At 46.1% G+C, this 20,230-nt stretch overlaps 1 protein-coding gene across 2 annotated transcripts in view; it reads right to left on the reverse strand.

Annotated features, from left to right (window-relative positions):
* rpap3 (RNA polymerase II associated protein 3) overlaps window positions 1-19,878 on the reverse strand; it is a 53,905-nt gene extending 34,027 nt beyond the window's left edge. Inside the window, exons 1-6 of one of the 2 annotated variants that reach the window (XM_086009404.1) lie at window positions 19,669-19,877; window positions 12,582-12,722; window positions 9,818-9,919; window positions 5,541-5,668; window positions 2,204-2,325; window positions 1,889-1,959 (exon numbers count right to left, since the gene is read on the reverse strand). In XM_086009404.1, the coding sequence (XP_085865530.1) occupies window positions 1,889-1,959; window positions 2,204-2,325; window positions 5,541-5,668; window positions 9,818-9,919; window positions 12,582-12,722; window positions 19,669-19,830 (726 nt within the window). In that variant the 5' untranslated portion in view covers window positions 19,831-19,877. Of the gene's footprint in view, window positions 1-1,888; window positions 1,960-2,203; window positions 2,326-5,540; window positions 5,669-9,817; window positions 9,920-12,581; window positions 12,723-19,668 lie in introns of both variants that reach the window. The other variant, XM_086009405.1, reaches the window with a different exon arrangement.
* Window positions 19,879-20,230: the final 352 nt, after the last annotated feature.

A 20,230-nucleotide genomic window follows, 5' to 3' on the forward strand; every position in this document is an offset into this window, starting at 1 on the left:
CTCCTTCTTGTGGCTTGTCAGGCCACTTCAGGTGGCATTAAAAGTCAACCACGTAGTACCGGACTGAAGCCCTATGTGGGCCAGACCAAGTCGGAGTGGCATGTTCCCTTCCCTGAAGGACAATAGTGAGCTAATTTGTTTTTTACAAAAATCTCACATCAGCCCACAAATTACCAGATTTATTGAATTCAATTTCACAGCCTGCCTTGTTGAGATTGAACTCATGACCCTTGGGTTGCTAGTCCAATCGCAACCATTATATTAGCGTACCCTTCTAAACACACATGGGTAAACAGCAAGGGATGCACTTGGGACAATGTAAAAAGTGATTACCCACGACCTCTGCCACCCAGAAGGGAAAGGGCAGCAGGCGCATGGGAACACCACCACCTCCAAGTTCCCCTCCAAGTCACACACCATCCTGACTTGGAAATACATCGCCATTCCTTCATCGTCGCTGGGTCAAAATCCTGGAACTCCCTCCCTAACAGCACTGTGGGAGTACCTTCACCAAGCACAGTGGCAGAAGGTGGGTAGTGGTGTTCCACAAGGATCAGTGCTGGGACCACTGTTGTTCACAATTTATATTAACGATTTAGACTCTGGAATCAAAAACACAATTTCTAAATTTGTGATGACACCATGGCAGCATGCAGTGTAGCACCAAGCTATGGAGACCAGATCCAAAGTTCAATTTTCAGCCTCTGCCAGGTTAGCTGATCTCAGCCAGAACAGCAGAGGTGCTGTGAAATGGCTTCGGCATCCTAGGTTAGGGAGGAAATAAAATGGACTCCATCATTGTTCCCTGCAAGTTGTGCTTTGTTCTGCGTGGCCTGTTTCTTTTAGTGCGTGGTCCCTTTAAATTTCACGCATGCGCGGCAATGTTCCCTGTAATTTTGTTTTGAGCCGCGCGGCCCCTTTAACAGGCTGCGCGGCCAATTCAAAAATCCGCGCATGCGCAGTTTTTGCATTTAAAAGCCGGTGAGCCAGCTGCACAGGTCTTCCAGAGTGCTGCGCGGCTTAAAGGGAACATTGATGCGCGGTATTTACAATGGAAAAGCCGGTGAGCAGCTTGCACGAGACCTTTCCCATTGTGATCTCCATCCCTATCACCATTCAGCTACCCCTCAAACACTGTATACATGGTCTCAGGCAATGTTTAGGGTTGGGCTCAGCTGACAGTCTTCATGGTCAAGTTATACAAGAAAGTGCAACAGTGGAAGGAGGAAAGTAATGCGCCCAATAAGTAAAGGGGAAAAAACTTTCAAGTATAAATTTATCAGGATAATAACATCTGTTGTATTTACGAGCTGCAGTCCACCAGTGCAACATGCAGAGTGACACCAATGCATTCGTTTAGCCTCTTCAGAGAATGTTCAGGTACACAACAAAACCTGGAGAATGCAGCAACTCGAGGCCCCCAGGTTTCAGTACGCATTGACCTTCTGAATCCAAATCATTAATGCAACATTTAAAAACCGTGTGCAAGTCAGGTTCCGAGGGTACTGCATCCAGTCCATTCCCCACCCCACTATAACTCCTTCAAGCACCTGCTGTTTACCTACCCTTCGGGCAATTGCTTATCCATTCCCAGGTGTGGTTTCGAATCCCCACAGCTTTTAAGCTTAAAATAGCAGAACTTCACCATATGCTTTAACAACCGCATGTAGAAGCCCATCTCGACAAGGCGACAGATGCCCTTTTACAAATATATCAACTATAATTTTCCACAACTGTAACGTTCTTCAGTTTAATGATGCTCGCAAGAAAAATTGAGATTTTGTTGAAGGTTTTACTGAAATGCTATAAATCTGAATTAAAAAAATGTACACAATAGAATGTCTTTCAAATGTGGGCAGAATGTTTGAACTAATGAATTAAATTTTACCTCATTCACTTTTCTGAGTTCACTGCACGCTTCAAAATTTTCCGCATCCAAGTTTAACACCATTTCAAAATCTGAAGTGTTAGAGGAAAATAAATGAAGTCAGTAGAAACCTAAAAATACAATATTTAAGGGCTGTACATCTTTTTTAAAAAAGTATGACGAATTGAAAATTCAAATCTGTATTTCGTTTTTTTTTTTAAAGACAGGAAGCAATGGGTACTTCAGTCCTCAAAGGATTAAACTCTAAATAGAATCAGGAAGAGCTTTATAGACAGCACTTACAATTGTTCATCGAATTTGTTGAAAATTACCAACCTTCTTTTGCACCCTGAAAGTTTTTCAGATTAAAACGAGCAGCACCTCTTCGAAGGTAAGCTTTCAAGAAGGAATTGTCCAGTGCAATGGCCAAATTGCAATCTGATTCTGCAACAGCGTACCTACATCAGAAACAGACTCGTTACACCACAGCTCATTCTACAATTAATGTTTCTACACAACTGTCTGAGGCTAAACCAGACTGTGCGCAACCTTGGAGTCATATTTGACCAAGATGAGCTACTGACCACATATCTGCGCCATAACTAAGACCGCCTATTTTCACCTCTAACATCGCCCAACTCCGCCCCGGCCTCAGCTCAGCTGCTGCTGAAACCCTCATCCATGCCTTTGTTACCTCTAGACTTGACTATTCCAACGCACTCCTGGCCGGCCTCCCACATTCTACACCGCATAAACTTGAGGTCATCTAAAACTCTGCTGCACGTGTCCTAACTCACACCAAGTCCCGTTCATCCATCACCCGTGTTCGCTGACCTACATTGGCTTCCAGTTAAACGACGCCTCAATTTTCTCATCCTTGTTTTCAAATCCCTCCATGGCCTCGCCCCTCCCTATCTCTAACCTCCTCCAGCCCTACAACCCTCAGAGGTATCTACACTCCTCCAATTCTGGTCCCTTGGGTATCACCGATTTTAATCGCTCCGCCATTGGCGGCCGTGCCTTCAGCTGCCTAGGCCCTAAGCTCTGGAATTCCCTCCCTAAACCTCTCTGTCCTCGTTGAAGTCATCTGCACTAATATCTCCTTATGTGGCTCGGTGTCAAACTTTGTTTGATAACGCTCCTGTGAAGCGCCTTGGGACATTTTACTATGTTAACATCGCTGTATAAATACAAGTTGTTGCTAATTAAAAAAGGTCAAAAAGCAAATGGGGCCATATAGTGGCGCTGCTCCCAAGTGTCACCACACTGCAGCATGCTCAATTCCCTATGCAGCAAGTTACTAATCTCAGTCATAAAATTAATAAGAGGAGCAGAGCATAGGGCAGAAATCTCTCAACAGAAAGGTAAAAGGAAGGACACATCATGTTCTGTGCCATAGCAGCCTGTAAATCAACAGCATTGGCAGAGCCCTTGAAGCAAGTTAATGGAATGATGGGACGTGGGGAGTTACAGGAAATGGGGAAGAAAAAAAAAACAAATACCAAGCAAAACACATGAACTTAAAAGGAATAATTCACAAATCGAGGGAAGGGGAAGCTCATTTAGCTCAAAGACAAAAGCTTTTGTGAAATTATCTGGACCAATCACTAACAAAGTAACTACAGGAAACTTTCGTCTAACCGGAGGTTAAAAGTCCGGAAAGCTCTATCTACCAGCAAAATTCAGGAGCCGTTTTCTATAGGTTTTTTTTACTTCTCGTTGCTTTTTTTTTCCCCCCCCAGTCAGGCTCTGCAAGGTCTGTAGCTAAGCAACAGCTTCAGCTAGAGACACTTGCAGCTGCAGCCGACTGTTTTGAAGCTGTTGCTAAGCAACAGGGTTTGTTGATTCTCACGGAGCTGAAAAGCTCTATGTTTCAACATTAGGGCTGGATTATACGGCAGTTTTGATCTAACGGCACCAGCTCAGTCCCGTCAGTGTCGGATACCAGAAAGTTTCCTGTATATGCATTTATTATACAGTGCCTTTAACATAGTAAAAATTCTCAAGACATTTTCAGAGGTGAAAACAAACACCAAGCAGTAGCAGAAGTCTGCATTAATAGAAAAGAACACTTTACAAATGTGGACAGAATTTGTAAATTACTAATTCTTGCCTTATTTACTTTTGAGTTAATTAAGTGCTTCAAAAGGAGACGAGGGGGTGCCTGAAAAGGTAAGTTTTCAACATGTATTAAAAGGTTGGGAGAGAGGTGGCAAGATTCTAGAGAGTTGCAGTCTGTATGGTGCCAAGACAACTGAAGGCTTCGACACCAAAGGCAGAAACGAGGGAGATGAGAAATGCAAAAGAGGAAAGAGCCGAGACCACAAACTGCCACCTGGGCTGGAGGAGGCTGGCTGGGGCGAGGTCGTGGAGGGATTTGTTAACAAGGGCAAGAATTTTAAATTCAATGTGTTGGGGGATGTGGATCAAATAGAGTTCAACAAGGGCAAAGGTGATGGAAGCTGGAATCACTCAGGGACAGAATGCAGGTGGGAGTGTTCTGGACAAGGTAGAATTGATGCAGCGTGCAGCTGGGCAGTCAGGCATGGCGAACATTGAAGAAGTCAAGTCTGCAGGCAACAAAGGCTTGGATGAGGATTTTACTGAAGTAAGCCAAAGATGCAGATAGACAAGATTGCAAGACTCTATGCTTTAATATTCAAATAAGCACTCTTAGGTGACAAGGATTTCAACATCAGGGCTCAATGTATACTTTCTATAGTTCAGTGCACAGTCTTAATCAACACTAAGGACTTGTGTATAACTACACTGGAAAATTTTAATTGTATGGTTTGTATTAACTATAAAGCACTGAGATCGGTTTATGAAATAAGAATGTATTCCAAGTGTACCTTATAGCCAAACTAGAAACATAGAAGATAGGAGCAGGAGTAGGCCATTCGGCCCCTCGAGCCTGCGCCGCCATTCAATGCGATCATGGTTGATCATCCAAATTCAGTACCCTGTCCCTGCTTTCTCCCCATATCCCTTGATCCCTTTAGCCTTAAGAAATATATCCAACTCCTTCTTGAATACATTTAATGAATTGGCCTCAACTGCCTTCTGTGGTAGAGAATTCCACAGGTGCACCACTCTCTGGGTGAAGAAATTCCTCCTCACCTCGGTCCTAAATGGCTTACCCCTTATCCTTAAGACTGTGACCCCTGGTTCTGGACTCCCCCGCCATCGGGAACATCCTTCCTGCATCTAGTCTGTCTAGTCCTGTTAGAATTTTATAAGTTTCAATAAGATCCCCTCTCATTCTTCTAAACTCTAGCGAATATAAGCCCAATCGACCCAATCTCTCTTCATGCGTCATTCCTGCCATCCCAGGTATCAGCCTGGTGAATCTTCGCTGCACTCCCTCCATGGCAAGAACATCCTTCCTCAGATAAGGCGACCAAAACTGCACACAATACTCAAGGTGTGGTCTCACCAAGGCCCTGTACAACTGCAGCAAGACATCCTTGCTCCTGTACTCAAACCCTCTCGCTATGAAGGCCAGCTAATCATGAACTGAGCTGCACTGCTAGTTAAAAAACAAATAGCATATTCTACTTATACTTCAGTAACAGAACGGTTTCAAGGGATAGCCATGTGGAATACAAAACAATTCTTTAGCAATAAACAAATTCCTTCTTATAGAGGCTCATACTTTCATTGCTATACTTACTTTTTCGTTTTTAAGAAAGTCGATGCACGATTTGTAGGAAAGACCGGGTTATATGGATCCAGTGCCATGGCTCTAGTGTAACATTCTATTGCTTCATCATATTTCCCTTCTTTGAAGTAATTATTACCCTGTCACGAAAAAAGACAAGTATACTTATCAGGTCCAACTTCATCTGCTCTGGCAAGCAAGTGTTTGATCCACAGATGCAAACTGATAGGAGGATAACAAGAGGACACTATCTCCACATGCGAGGTTGTGGCCAGCCTGATTAAAGTATTTGTTCACATCAAGGTGCTAACTGCAACATCGAACTAATGTTGTTAACTTATAACAAAGTTCAACAAAGTGCCACATAATAGGCTTGCCAACAAAGTTGAAGCCCATGGAATAAAAGTGTCAGTGACAGCATGGATACAAAATTGGCTAAGTGACAGGAAACAGAGAGTAGTGGTGAATGGTTGTTTTTTGGACTGGAGGAAGGTATACAGTGGTGTTCCCCAGGGGTCAGCACTAGGACCACTGCTTGTCTTGATATATATTAATGACTTGGATGCGGGTGTACAGGGCACAATTTCAAAATTTGCAGATGACACAAACCTTGGAAGTATAGTGAACAGTGAGGCGAGTGATAGACTTCAAGGAGGACAGACAGGCTGGTGGAATGGGCGGACACGTGGCATGTGAAATTTAATGCAGAAAAGTATGAAGTGATACATTTTGGTAGAAAGAATGAGGAGAGGAAATATAAACTAAAGGGTACAATTCTAAAGGGGGTGCATGAACAGAGAGACCTGGGGGTATATGTGCACAAATCATTGAAGGTGGCAGGGCAGGTTGAGAAAGCAGTTAAAAAAGCTTACAGAATCCTGGGCTTCATGAATAGAGGTATATAGAGTACAAAAGCATGGCAATTATGATGAACCTGTTTAAACACTCTTTCGGCCTCAACTGGAATATTGTGTCCAATTCTGGGCACCACACTTTAGGAAGGATGTAAAGGCCTTAGAGAGGGTGCAGAAAAGACTTACGAGAATGATTCCAGGGATGAGGGACTTCAGTTACGTGGATAGACTGGACAAGCTGGGGTTGTTCTCCTTGGAGCAGAGAAGGCGGAGAGGAGATTTGATAGAGCTGTTCAAAATCATGAGGGGTCTGGACAGAGTAGAGAGAGAGAAACTGTTCTCATTGGCAGAAGGGTCGAGAACCAGAGGACACAGATTTAAGGGGATTGGCAGAAGAACCAAAGGCGACATAAGAAAAAGAAAAAACTTTTTTACTCAGCGAGTGGTTAGGATCTGGAATGCACTGCCTGAAAGGGTGGTGGAGGCAGACTCAATCACGGCTTTCAAAAGGGAGTTGGGTAAGTACCTGAAATAAAAACATTTGCAGGGCTACAGGGAAAGGGCGGGGAGTGGGACTAGCTGAGGTGCTCTTGCAGAGAGCCGGCACGGGCTCGATGGGCTGAATGGCCTTCTTCCGTGCTGTAACCATTCTATGATTCTATGAACCTCAAAGGAATCAGTTGAAACTGTTTTGCGGTGTCAGAAAATACAAGATGGATGTGATAGAAAAAATTCTGGAAGAGTTAGGGGCATCACAGCTTCAAACAGTGTAGTTTTGTTTTCCCACCATATTTCTAATGACCCAATATTGCATACTTTGTCAGTAGAACGGTGGCATAGTGGTTAGCACTGTTGCCTCACAGCGCCAGGGACCCGGGTTCGAATCTGGCCTCGGGTGACTGTCTGTGTGGAGTTTGCACATTCTCCCCGTGTTCGCGTGGGTTTCCTCCGGGTGCTCCGGTTTCCTCCCACAGTCCAAAGATGTGCGGGTTAGGTTGATTGGCTATGATAAATTGACCCTTAGTGTTAGGGGGATTAAATACGTGGGGTTACGGGGATAGGGTGGGATATGTGTTGGTGCAGGGGTTACGGGGATCGGGTGGGATATGTGTCAGTGCAGGCTCGATGGGCCGAAATGGCCTCTATCTGCACTGTGGGGTTTCTGTGATTCTGTGAAATGCTTTGGGACTGAGCTTCTACATTAAAAGATGCTCAACATAGGCAATAATAATCTATAATAGATGAAAAACAGAGAGTGGTCTCAAGATTCTGCTCCTGTAGGTGGTGCTGTGAATGTCATGTTATGTGACTAATTTAGTATAACGGGGCAGCAGTGTGTCCTGGCCAATATTTATCCCTCAATCAACATCACTAAACAACAGATTATCTGGTTATTATCATAGAGCTGTTTGTGGGACTTTGCTGTGCGCAAACGGGTTGCCGCATTTCCTACATTACAACAGTGACTACACTTCAAACAAAAAAGTACTGAATTGGTTATAAACTGCTTTGGAACGTCCAGAGGTCGTGAAAGGCACTATATAAATGCAAGTATTTATTTTCTTTAGCACTTAACTTTAGATGACAGCACCTTCATGAGCACTGAGTAACCCCAATTAGAAGCATTTTGCAAAATGTTTTGGGAAATTTTCCCCTCCCCGATAACCAAGAACTGGAGAGAGTCCTAGCACAAATCGCAGGCAGTGCAACACCCACTACAAGTAATGCTGGTAGAAATAACACTAGTCTTTCCCCCACCCTGCAGCTCAACAGAAAATCTAAAGTGTTGGAGATCACCCACTGTCAGAAGACTCTGTAGGCACGGCAGATCACCTGATTGGAAAAGACCTGATCAGATGACCTACTCAGCGGCTCCTTCTCAGAGGTAGCACTCGCGCTTCTCAAAAGGTTGTGGGTTCACGTCTCATCTTGAACACAATGTGGACTGGCACTTCAGTGCAGTACTGAGGGAGTGATGCACGGTCAGAAGTGCCATCTTTCAGATGAAATGTTAAACCGAAGCCCCGTCTGCTCGCTCATGTAAAAGATCCCATGGCACTATTTCAAAGAAGAGCAAGGTTGTTCTCCCGTGTCCTGGCCAATATTTATCCTTCAACCAACATCACTAAAATAAAAAGATTGTCTAGTCTTTATCTCTTTGCTATGGGATGTTGCTGAGCGCAAATTGGCTGCTGCATTTCCCTATATTACAACAGCGATTACACTTCTAAAGTACTTCATTGGCTGTGAAGCACATTGGGACTTCCTGAGGTCGTGAAAGACGCTGTATAAATGCATTTTCTTTGTTTCTTCTTTCTTTCTTGCTGACGGTAGTTATTTTCAGGAAGCAGCAGATTTTCAACACTACAATCACACACCCGTGTATAGATCAAAGGTTGAGTACTGGTTTGTCTTATACGGTTGAATATCATATCAGCATCTGAGTTCGCGAAGAATGACTAGCAACTGACTGACGACAAACCTGCCAAGCAAATCTTTCCTGACCTATTAGGGATAAATCGGCAATCAGATACTCCGTTGAGGAATCTCACTTACAAGGAGCGCAGGCTGGGAAAGTGCACGCGTGCAGTCTGTGATTTTCTGTCCATTTCCTAACCTGTGCTCCCTGTGAGCCCCACTTCTTATTGGGTTTCCTTAGGCATTTTTATCTTATTTTTAATTAATAATGCATTCATTTTTTTTTTAATAAAACAAATGGCCTTTTTGTTGGAAGAAAAGAAAAACTTACATTTATATAGCGCCTTTCACGACCACCGGACGTCTCAAAGCACTTTACAGCCAATGAAGTACTTTTGGAGTGTAGTCACTGTTGTAGTGTGGGAAACGCAGCAGCCAATTTGCACACAGCAAGCTCCCACAAACAGCAATATGATAATGACCAGATAATCTGCTTTTTTGTTATGTTGATTGAGGGATAAATATTGGCCAGCAGGGATAACTCCCCTGCTCTTCTTCGAAATAGTGCCATGGAATCTTTTACGCCCACCTGAGAGAGCAGACAGGGCCCTCAGTTTAGCGTCTCATCTGAAAGACGGCACCTCTGACAGTGCAGCACTCCCTCAGCACTGCACTGGAGTGTCAGCCTAGCTTTATGTGAAGTCCCTGGAGTGGGACTTGAACCCACAACCTTCTGACTCAGAGGCGAGTGGGCGACATTCCGCCCCCGAGACTTTCAGTTTTAAGTGACAAAGTACCTACAGCAAATGTAGATTGCATTCACTTTTTTTTTTTTTTTAACTACCAGAGACTAAGCAGCGCCAATTTGTAATCCTGATCACAATAAGCTTTAAACTATTCCTACCAATTGAAATATAAAGCAAACACTTGACATTACAGATGACATTCATCCAGCAGAACTTTGTGTCTCCCTACTAGGTGTTCACATGTGGTTATCGAGAGATCTTTGTGACATACCTTTCCTTTCTCAGCAAGAGCTTTCTCGACATCTATTTCCTCGTCTTCTGTGTCGGGCTCTGGAGTACTGTCATTTTTATCTAGTTCTTCCAGTATTTTGTCCTAATGTAAAAGAAGAAATCCAAGCTTAATTTAATCCCCAAGGGCGGCTAATATTTGACCCTTCACGTCATTGCTAGAGTTTTTTTTTAATTAAAGCTGAAGTTGACAAATATCAAATGTTAATTGCTTTATAGCAAGGTAATTGACAACCACAATATAGTTTAAAAACAAATATATCATAGTTTGTGGGTATTTGGTGTTTTATATTCCAAGAAATAGCACCAATAACTCGATGCATAAATGTATCATATGGTGTGGGCGCTGACCCATTGGGCCAGGATAATCTGAAAAAGAAACAGGAAATGCTGGAAATACTCAGCAGGTCAGGCAGCATCTGTGGAGAGAGAAACAGAGTTAACGTTTCGGGGCGATGACCCTTCCTGAAACGTTAACTTTGTTTCTCTCTCCACAGATGCTGCCTGACCTGTTGAGTATTTCCAGCATTTTCTGTTTTTATTTCAGATTTCCAGCATCCACAGTATTTTGCTTCTGGGCCAGGATAATCCCTAGTTTGATCCTTGGCACAGGTTGAGCTAGCTTCTGCCAAGAAAGCTGCAGGGGTACCACATCTGGGCTCAACATTCCAGGGTTGAGGGACATGGAGAATGAGGAGGGGAAAAAAAAATCACATCAATGTTCCCACTCTGTCAATGGAGAGGTACTTTAGGAAAGGCACCATCTCAGTGTATCACACTTCTGTCATTCACTCTCTGGACTCGGAAATCTAAAGGGATAGGCAGGGTTATAATCCCAAAGACCCTGCTCACTAATGTACTGCAGTGCATGTGGAGATGCTCCCATGCAGCTCCATGTGCCATCTCATGTAGAAGAGTTACAGCATGAACACTAGACCAGCTTTATTAGAAAGGTGATGGAAGGTGTCGTCGACAGTGCTATCAAGCGGCACTTACTCAGCAATAACCTGCTAACTGACACCCAGTTTGGGTTCCGCCAGGGCCACTCAGCTCCTGACCTCATTACAGCCTTGGTCCAAACATGGACAAAAGAGCTGAACTCAAGAGGGGAGGTGAGAGTGACTGCCCTTAACATCAAGGCAGCAGTTGATCGAGTGTGGCATCAAGGAGCCCTAGCAAAACTGAAGTCAATGGGAATCAAGGGGAAAACTCTCCATTGGTTGGAATCATACCTAGCACAAAGGAAGTTGGCTGTGGTTGTTGGAGGTCATTCATCTCAATCACATGACATCACTGCAGGAGTTCCTCAGGGCAGTGTCCTAGGCCCAACCATCTTCAGCTGTTTCATCAATGACCTTCCCTCCATCATAAGGTCAGAAGTGGGGATGTTCGCTGATGATTGCACTGTTCAGCATCATTCGAGACTCGTCAGATACTGACGCAGTCCGTGTCCATATGCAGCAAGACCTGGACAACATTCAGACTTGGGCTGACAAGTGGCAAGTAACATTCGCACCACACAAGTGCCAGGCAATGACCATCACCAAAAAGCAAGACTCTAGCCATCTCCCCTTGACATTCAATGGCATTACCATCGCTGAATCCCCCACTATCAACATCCTGGGGGTTACCATTGATCAGAAACTGAACTGGACCAGCCATATAAATACTGTGGCTACAAGAGCAGGCCAGAGGCTGGGAATTCTGCGGCGAGTGTCTCACCTCCTGACTCCCCAAAGCCTTTCCACCATCTACAAGGCACAAGTCAGGAGTGTGATGGAATACTCTCCACTTGCCCGGATGAGTGCAGCTCCAACAACACTCAAGAAGCTCGACACCATTCAGGATAAAGCAGCCCGCTTGATTGGCACTCCATCCACCACCTTCAACATTCACTCCCTCCACCACCGGCGCACTGTGGCTGCAGTGTGTACCATCTACAAGATGCACTGCAGCAACTCGCCAAAGCTCCTTCAACAGCACCTTCTAAACCCGCAACCTCTACCACTTAGAAGGACAAGGGCAGCAGACGCATGGGAACATCACCACCTACAAGTTCCCCTCCAAGCCACACACCATCCGGACTTGGACCTGTATCGCCGTTCCTTCACTGTCGCGGGGCCAAAATCCTGGAACTCCCTTCCTAACAGCATTGTGGGTGTACCTACACCATATGGACTGCAGCAGTTCAAGAAGGCGGCTCACCACCATCTTCTCAAGGGCAATTAGGGATGGGCACTAAATGCAGGCCTAGCCAGCGACGCCCACATCCCATCAATGAATTTTAAAAAAGTATTACATCTCGTTATTTTTGTACCCAAGGCAGAAGTGAGTTAAAAGTTCTGTTTAAACAACAAGTCCAAGCTACTGTATTACTTCTTGCTGTTGTTTATTTATTCTGTAGTCTATTTGTTTTAGAGCCTAAACAAGTCTAATAAAAGTGGACTGCCACGTAACATATTGTGTTAGATACACTGCCATTAAAAGGGACCATCTCCATGAACGGGTTTGCAAAAACAATGGCAATAATGTAAATCATGCTGAAATACATCACTTAGATTTAGATTTTTGAAAGGTAAGGGAGACGAGGGTTATGGGGAGCGGGCCGGGAAGTGGAGTTGAGGCCAAGATCAGATCAGCCATGATCCTATTGAATGGCGGAGCAGGCTCGAGGGGCCAAATGACCTACTCCTGCTCCCTAGTCTTATGTTCTTATGTTCACTGTCAAAAATAAACTGAAAACTTACCACATCAAATTTCTCCCAAGATTTATAGTCGTGAGATTTTATTCTGGTTGCTTTCTTTTCCTCGTTCTTTCTATTGTTCCTAGATACAGTCTTTTTATTTGTCTTTTTCTTATAATCTCGATTTCTTATCGGTGGTAAAGTCTGTAAATGTTAAAAAGTACAAGGAGTCACATTTAACCAAATACACTCACTCTACTAATGCTACACGCTTTATTTTGATGCAAACACGATTTGATTTCACACCGATATAAACTACAATGCAGCTCAAGTGAGAAACAATTCTTAAAGCTTTTGGAGAGCAAACAATCCCAGCTGCTCTTTAGCAAGATGTAAAACTTAACCAGCATTTGGACACCAGCGAGTAAACTCCACTGCAGCTGACCAGAGACCAACACAGGACCACCAACGTGGCTCAACTCTCCCAGATCGGGATGGCTCCCAAGAGGCACCTTCAATAATGGCATCTGCTCACAGAAAGTCAGGACAAAGTGAATTCCCCTCAGAATGTATCAGCGATGCTAGAAAGGGGAGGTTTGCAGCTCCTGAAGAACAGACCAATGGTAGAAGCCACAGCCACACACTGTCACAGATATGTGACAGCCCAAATTAACAGTGCAGACACAAAGCAAATATTAAATGCATTAATATATCGATCGGTAATTAATACATAAATTACAGATAACTGCACCATTATTCACAGCAGTTTAAGCAACACAAAAGGTTATGCGCCAAGCGCCAGCTGTGGCTCGGTAGAAGCACCCTCACCGCTGGGTCAAAGGTTGCGGCTTCAAACCCCGCTCCAACGACTTGAGCAGAAAATCTGGTCCGACACGTCAATGTAGTACGGAGGGAGTGCTGTACGGTCAGAGGCGCCGTCTTTCGGAGGAGACATTAAACTGAGGCCACGTCTGCCCTCTCAGGCGGACGTAAAAGAGCCCATAGGATTATTTCCAAGAGCGAACTGAGGGACCTTGGAGTGCATGTTCACAGATCCCTGAAGATAGCAGGCCAGGTAGGCAAGGTGGTTAAGACGACATAAGGGATACTATCCTTTATTAGTCGAGGCAGAGAATATAAGAGCTGGGAGGTTATGCTTGAACTGTATAAAACACTAACTAGGCCACAGCTAGAGTTCAGTGTGCAGTTCTGGTCACCACATTACAGGAAAGATGTGATTGCACCAGAAGGGGTACAGAGGAGATTTACGAGGATGTTGCCAGGACTGGAGAATTTTAGCTATGAGGAAAGATTGGATAGGCTGGGGTTGTTTTCTTTGGAACAGAGGAGGCTGAGGGGAGACCTAATTGAGGTGTATAAAATTATGAGGGGCCTGGATAGAGTGGATAGGAAGGACCTATTTCCATTAGCAGAAGGGTCAATATTGAGGATGAAGTCTCGTGGCTTCAGGTCAAGCATGGGCAAGGAAACCTCCTGCTGATTACCACCTACTGCCCTCCCTCAGCTGGTGAATCAGTGCTCCTCCATGTTGAACACCACTTGGAAGAAGCATTGAGGGTAGCAAGGGCACAGAATGTACTCTGGGTGGGGGACTTCCAATGTCCATCGCCAAGAGTGGCTCGGTAGCACCACTACTGACCAAGCTGGCTGAGTCGTGAAGGACATAGCTGCCACTCTGGGCCTGCGACAGGTGGTGAGAGAACTAACAAGAGGGAAAAACCTACTTGATCTCGTCCCCACCAATCACAGATGCATCTGTCCATGACTGTGCGGTGGTCACTGCTACCCGTACTGTCATTGTGGAGACGAAGTCCCATCTTCACACTGAGGACACCCTCCATCGTGTTGTGTGGCACTACCACCGTGCTAAATGGGATAGATTCAGAACAGATCTAGCAGCTCAAAACTGGGCATCCATGTGGGCCATCAGCAGCAGCAGAATTGTATTCCACCACAATCTGTAACCTCATGGCCCGGCATATCCCTCACTCTACCATTACCATCAAGCCAGGCGACCAATCCTGGTTCAATAAGAAGTGTAGAAGAGCATGCTAGGAGCAGCACCAGGTGTACCTAAAAATGAGGTGCCAACCTGGGGAAGCTGCACCACAGGACTACATGCATGCTAAAAAGCGGAAGCAACTATAGACAGGGCTAAGCGACCCCACAATCAACGGATCAAATCAAAGCTCTGCAGTCCTGCCACATCCAGTCATGAATGGTGGTAGACCATTAAACATCTAAGGGGAGGAGGAGGCTCCATGAATATCCCCATCCTCAGCACGTGAGTGTAAAAGACAAGGCTGAAGTGTTTGCAACCATCTTCAGCCAGAAGTGCCGAGTGGATGATCCATATCGGCCGACTCCTGCGGTCCCCACAATCACAGAAGCCAGTCTTCAGCCAATTCGATTCACTCCATGTGATATCAAGAAACGGCTGAGCGCACTGGATACAGCAAAGGCTATGGGCCCCGACAACATCCCGGCTGTCGTGCTGAAGACTTGTGCTCCAGAACTAGCCGTGCCTCTAGCCAAGCTGTTCCAGTACAGCTACAACACTGGCATCTATCCGACAATGTGGAAAACTGCCAAGGTATGTCCTGTCCACAAAGAGCAGGACAAATCCAACCCGGCCAATTACTGCCCCATCAGTCTACTCTCAGTCATCAGCAAAGTGATGGAAGGTGTCATCAACAGTGCTATCAAGCAGCACTTACTCACCCATAACCTGCTCACTGATTCTCAGGTTGGGTTCTGCCAAGACCACTCGGCTCCCGACCTCATTACAGCCTTGGTCCAAACATAGACAAAGGCGCAGAATTCCAGAGGTGAGGTGAGAGTGACTGCCCTTGACACCTTGACATCAAGGAGCCCGAGTGAAACTGAAGTCAATGGGAATCGGGGGGGGCGGGGACTCTCACCTAGCACAAAGATGATTGTGATGGTTGAAGGCCAATCATCACAGCCCCAGGACATCGCTGTAGGAGTTCCTCAGGGCAGTGTCCTAGGCCCAACCATCTTCAGGTGCTTCATCAATGACCTTCCCTCCAACATAACGGCCCAGTAATTCCGGGCACAACGCGCGAGTACGGACGGGGTACTCACACATATGCCCGGAGGAATTGCCGGTTTTCAGCATGCACAGCGCATGCGCTGAAAACCGGCATTTCCTGTCCTCTGACCCAAGGGGTTAAGAGGCAGAATGCGCGCGACTGCACAGGCAGCGCGTGCGCAGTGAAATTCCTTTTTTTTTTTTTTTTAATCCCCAGAGTTGCGCGTGTGTAAAGGCCTCCGGTCTTTACGCATTGAAAAACCACACGTAAGTACTTAGTTTTTCAGGTAAGTGGACTTTTAGTACAATTGAGAAAATTTTTTTCCACAGCTTTGTTATTTACAGTAAGGTAAGTTTAGTTTTAGCCCCGATTTTTTTAATACTTTTTTTTTCAAATTTTAAAATTATTGTTTAAAATAGTTTTTCAGAGTTCTTTATAGTTCATTTAAATAGTGCAATGTTTTTTTTAAATTTTCTTTCAGGTTTAAGTAGTGTTTTGGGGCCAGGAGTTTTCATGAGTTTGACAGCTCTTACTGTCAAACTCATGAATGAGTTTCCCCTCCCCTGATTGGCTGCACAGTGCTCACCTGATCCCAGCCGGCACATCGCACTAACTACGCCGCTGGATCAGGTAAGCACAGCGCACCGACATCTGAACCGGGCCAGTGACAGGAAATGCAAGCAGGCCCGGGCTTCAGATGTCGGCGCGCCGGGTGAGTGCAGATCGAGGGCTTGCACGCGCGGCAAGCTCCCGATCCTAATTTCAGGGCCACTGTCAGAAATGGGGATGTTCGCTGATGACTGCACAGTGCTCAGTGCCATTCACAACTCCTCAGTTAATGAAGCAGTCCATGCCCACATGCAACAAGACCTGGACGACGTTCAGGCTTGGGCTGGTAAGTGGCAGGTAACATTCGCGCCACAGAAGTGCCAGGCAATGACTATCTCCAACAAGTGAGTATTTAACCACTGCCCCTTGACATTCAATGGCATTACCATCGCCAAATCCCTCACCATCAACATCCTGGGGGTCACCATTGACCAGAAACTTAACTGGACCAGCTACATAAATATTGTGGTAACAGGAGCAGGTCAGAGGCTGGGTATTGTGTGGCGAGTGTCCCGCCTTCTAACTCTCCAAAGCATTTCCACCATCTACAAGGCACAAGTAAGGAGTGTGATGGAAATACTCTCCACTTGCCTGGAGGAGTGCAACTCCAACAACACTCAAAAAGCTTGACACCACCCGGGACAAAGCAGCCCACTTGATTGGCACCCCATCCACCACCATAAACATCCACTCCCTCCACCACCGGCGTACCGTGGCTGCAGTGTGTACCATCTACAAGAGGCACTGCAGCAACTCGCCAAGGCTTCTTCGGCAGCACCTCCCAAACCTGCGACCTCTACCACCTAGGACAAGGGCAGCAGGCGCATGGGAACACCACCACTTCTAAGTTCCCCTCCAAGTCCTGACCTGGAAGTATATCACCGATCCTTCATCGTCACTGGGTCAAAATCCTGGAACTCCCCCCCCCCCCTAACAGCACTGTGGGAGTACCTTCATCACACAGACTGCAACGGTTCAAGAAACCCTCATCACATTTAAAAAGTACTTGGATATGCACTTGAAGTGCCCTAACCTGCAGGGCTACGGACCAAGAGCTGGATAATCGGATTAAGCGGGACAGATTATCTGGTCATTATCACATTGCTGTTTGTGGGAGCTTGCGGTGTGCAAATCTGCTGCCGCATTTCCTCCGTTACAACAGTGACTACACTTCAAAAAGCTCTTTCGGCTGGCACGGACGCAATGGGCCAATAGCCTCTTTCTGTGCCGTAAATTTCTAATGATTCTATGATTTAAAAGCAAGGAGTTCTACCCAGTGTCCTGGCCAATATCAATCCTTCAACCAAGATCACTTAAAAGAACAGTTGTGTCATCGTTCCATCTGAACAACAATGATGCCGGGAAAGAACTCAACGTTTCCTTCTGCGGAAGGCGGCTTACCCATGAACCCACCCAATATGCCTGGACAGGACTCTCACCTATTGGCCTCATCTCACCATCAGCCAATAAGTAAAATCCAGGCGAATCTGGTCCAGAAACTCGCTAGAACATCATGGGGGAAAACAGAGACTGAAGCACAAAAATCTAGGCCGACAATCCAGTGCAATGCAGAGGGAGTGCTGCACTGTTGGAGGTGCCGTCTTTCAGATGAGACATTAAACCAAGATCCCATCTGCTCTCAAGTGGACGTAAAAATCCCATGGCACTATTTCGAAGAGTAACAGGGGAGTTCTCCCCGGTGTCCTGGGCCAATATTTATCCCTCAATCAACAGAACAAAAACAGAATATCTGGTCATTATCACATTGCTAATTGTGGGAGCTTGCTGTGCGCAAATTGGCTGCTGCATTTCCTACATTACAACAGTAACTCCACTTCAAAAAGTGCTTCATTGGCTGTAAAGCTTTGGGGCGTCCGGTGGTTGGTGTCGGGGACGCTCAAGTCCAATCCAATGGAGTGGCTCCCGATGATGTCCCACATTGCCCCGACTGCCATTCACCATGGCGCCACCACGAGATGGAAAAAATCACGAGCAACAGCAACCTTCCCATTCGCATAGACTTGAAAAACCCACCATGGAAGCACTTAAAATCGCGCTGGCCTTTCTGGGAAACCGCAGCCAATATTCATGCAGGTGGTATCGACCCACTATCCAGATAGACAGAATCGTGGGACGCAAACAACATAAAGAACCAGCACCTCATCGCTGACCCAACAGCAGAGGTCCCTGGCTTCAACCTCCCTCCAAGACAGTGGACAGAGCTCAACCCAATCCGCACAGGGCATGGAGGACACAGCCACTTGCTCCATGAGTGGCCGACGAGGGATGAACCGACGTACGACTGTGGCCATGAGTCCCAGACCATGGAACACATCGCATCAACCTGCCCACTAAGTTCTGTTGCAGGAGGCACCTCATTTCTGCACTCGGCATCTCAGGAGGCCATCGAATGGAGAGCCAAACTAGACATCCCATAATAAGCTTTCCCCATTATACAAGACACCTTTAGCAGATATTCTAGTCCTTATTTCATTGCTGCTTGTGGGAGCTTGCTGTGCACAAATTGGCTGTTGCATTTCCTACATTACAACAGTAACAACATTTCACAAGTACTTCATTGGCTGTAAAGCATTTTGGGACAATTGGAATTCATGAAAGGCATGAGAGAAATTAAAGTTCTTTCTTTTCCAAGTGCTTTTTACAACTTTGGGACATCCCAAAGCACTTTACAGCCAATTAAGTACATTTTAAAAGTGTAGCCACTGTGCGCACAAGCTCCCACAAACAGCAATATGACGACCAGATAATCTGTTTTGGTGATGCTGATTGAGGGATAAATATTGGCCAGGACACCAGAAAGAAAGACTTGCATTTATATAGTGCCATTCACGACCACCAGATGCATCAAAGCACTTTACAGCCAATGAAGTACCTTTGAGGTGGAATCACTGTTGTAATGTGGGAAACGCAGCAGCCAATTTGCACACAGCAAGCTCCCACTGACAACAATGTGATAATGACCAGATAATCTATTTTTTGGTTATGTTGGTTGGGGGAGAAGCATTGGCCAGGACACCGGGGATAACGCCCCTGCTCTTCTTCGAAATAGTGGCCGTGGGATCGTTTACGTCCACCTGAGAGGGTTAATGTCTCATCCAAAAGACAGCACCTCTGACAGCGCAGCACTTGCTCTGCACTGCAATGGAGTGTCAGCCTAGATTTTATGCGCTCTCTCTTACCGGGGGGGGGGGAGGATAACTCCCTTGCTTTTCTTGGAAATAATGCCAGGGGATCTTTTACAGTCCACTTGAGAGGGGAGAAGGGGCCTTAAAGACGTCCCAAAAGTGGAGGATGGGGGGGGGGGGGGGGGGGGGAACAAAAGCCATAAATGATCCACTTTAAGTTCTTCTTTGGAAACGGGTTTAAAAAGCTGACGAGTGAGGCTGGGAGGGGAAGAGAAGGGGAGGGAGCAGGCGGGCGGTCGGCCCTCAGCCCACGCTACGCACCGAGGCTGCGTCCGGCGCCTGGCCGCTCTGCCGCCGGAGGTGGTCGTCCTTTTCCTTGATTTCTTTCTCCCAGCCGTCCAACTCCCTCATGAAGTCCCGCAGCTCCTCGGTGTTCTGCCGCACCTGCACTTGCAGCTCCAGCGACTTGTTCACTCCCGACATGGCGCCGACCGACCGGAAGCTGCCACGGCGCGTCGGAAATACGTCACGCCGGCCCCGCCATCTTGGTGCAGGAAAGGGCTTCAGCAGGTTGGGCATCACCTGGAGCACTGCTTGTGCCACCCACCTTCCCTCTCTTGCTTCTTCATGCCAAAGTTGTCAGCATCAGGTCTCTGGGGAATTGCATAAAGAGTAAAGTTTATATCACTAGAATGAGCCAGAGAGAATGAGAGAGAATCAGGGAGTGGTTAAAAACAGAAAATGCTGGAAATACTCAGCAGGTCAGGCAGCATCTGTGGAGAGAGAAACAGGGTTAACTCGTCTGTTCATGCTCTGGACTCTCTCAGGCTCATTTTAGTGATATAAACTTTACTCTTTATGCAATTCCCCAGAGACCAGATGC

Source organism: Somniosus microcephalus, chromosome 16 (genome assembly GCF_052327205.1).
Source record: "Somniosus microcephalus isolate GS21.2 chromosome 16, FLI_Smic_1.0, whole genome shotgun sequence".
Lineage (NCBI taxonomy): Eukaryota > Metazoa > Chordata > Chondrichthyes > Squaliformes > Somniosidae > Somniosus > Somniosus microcephalus.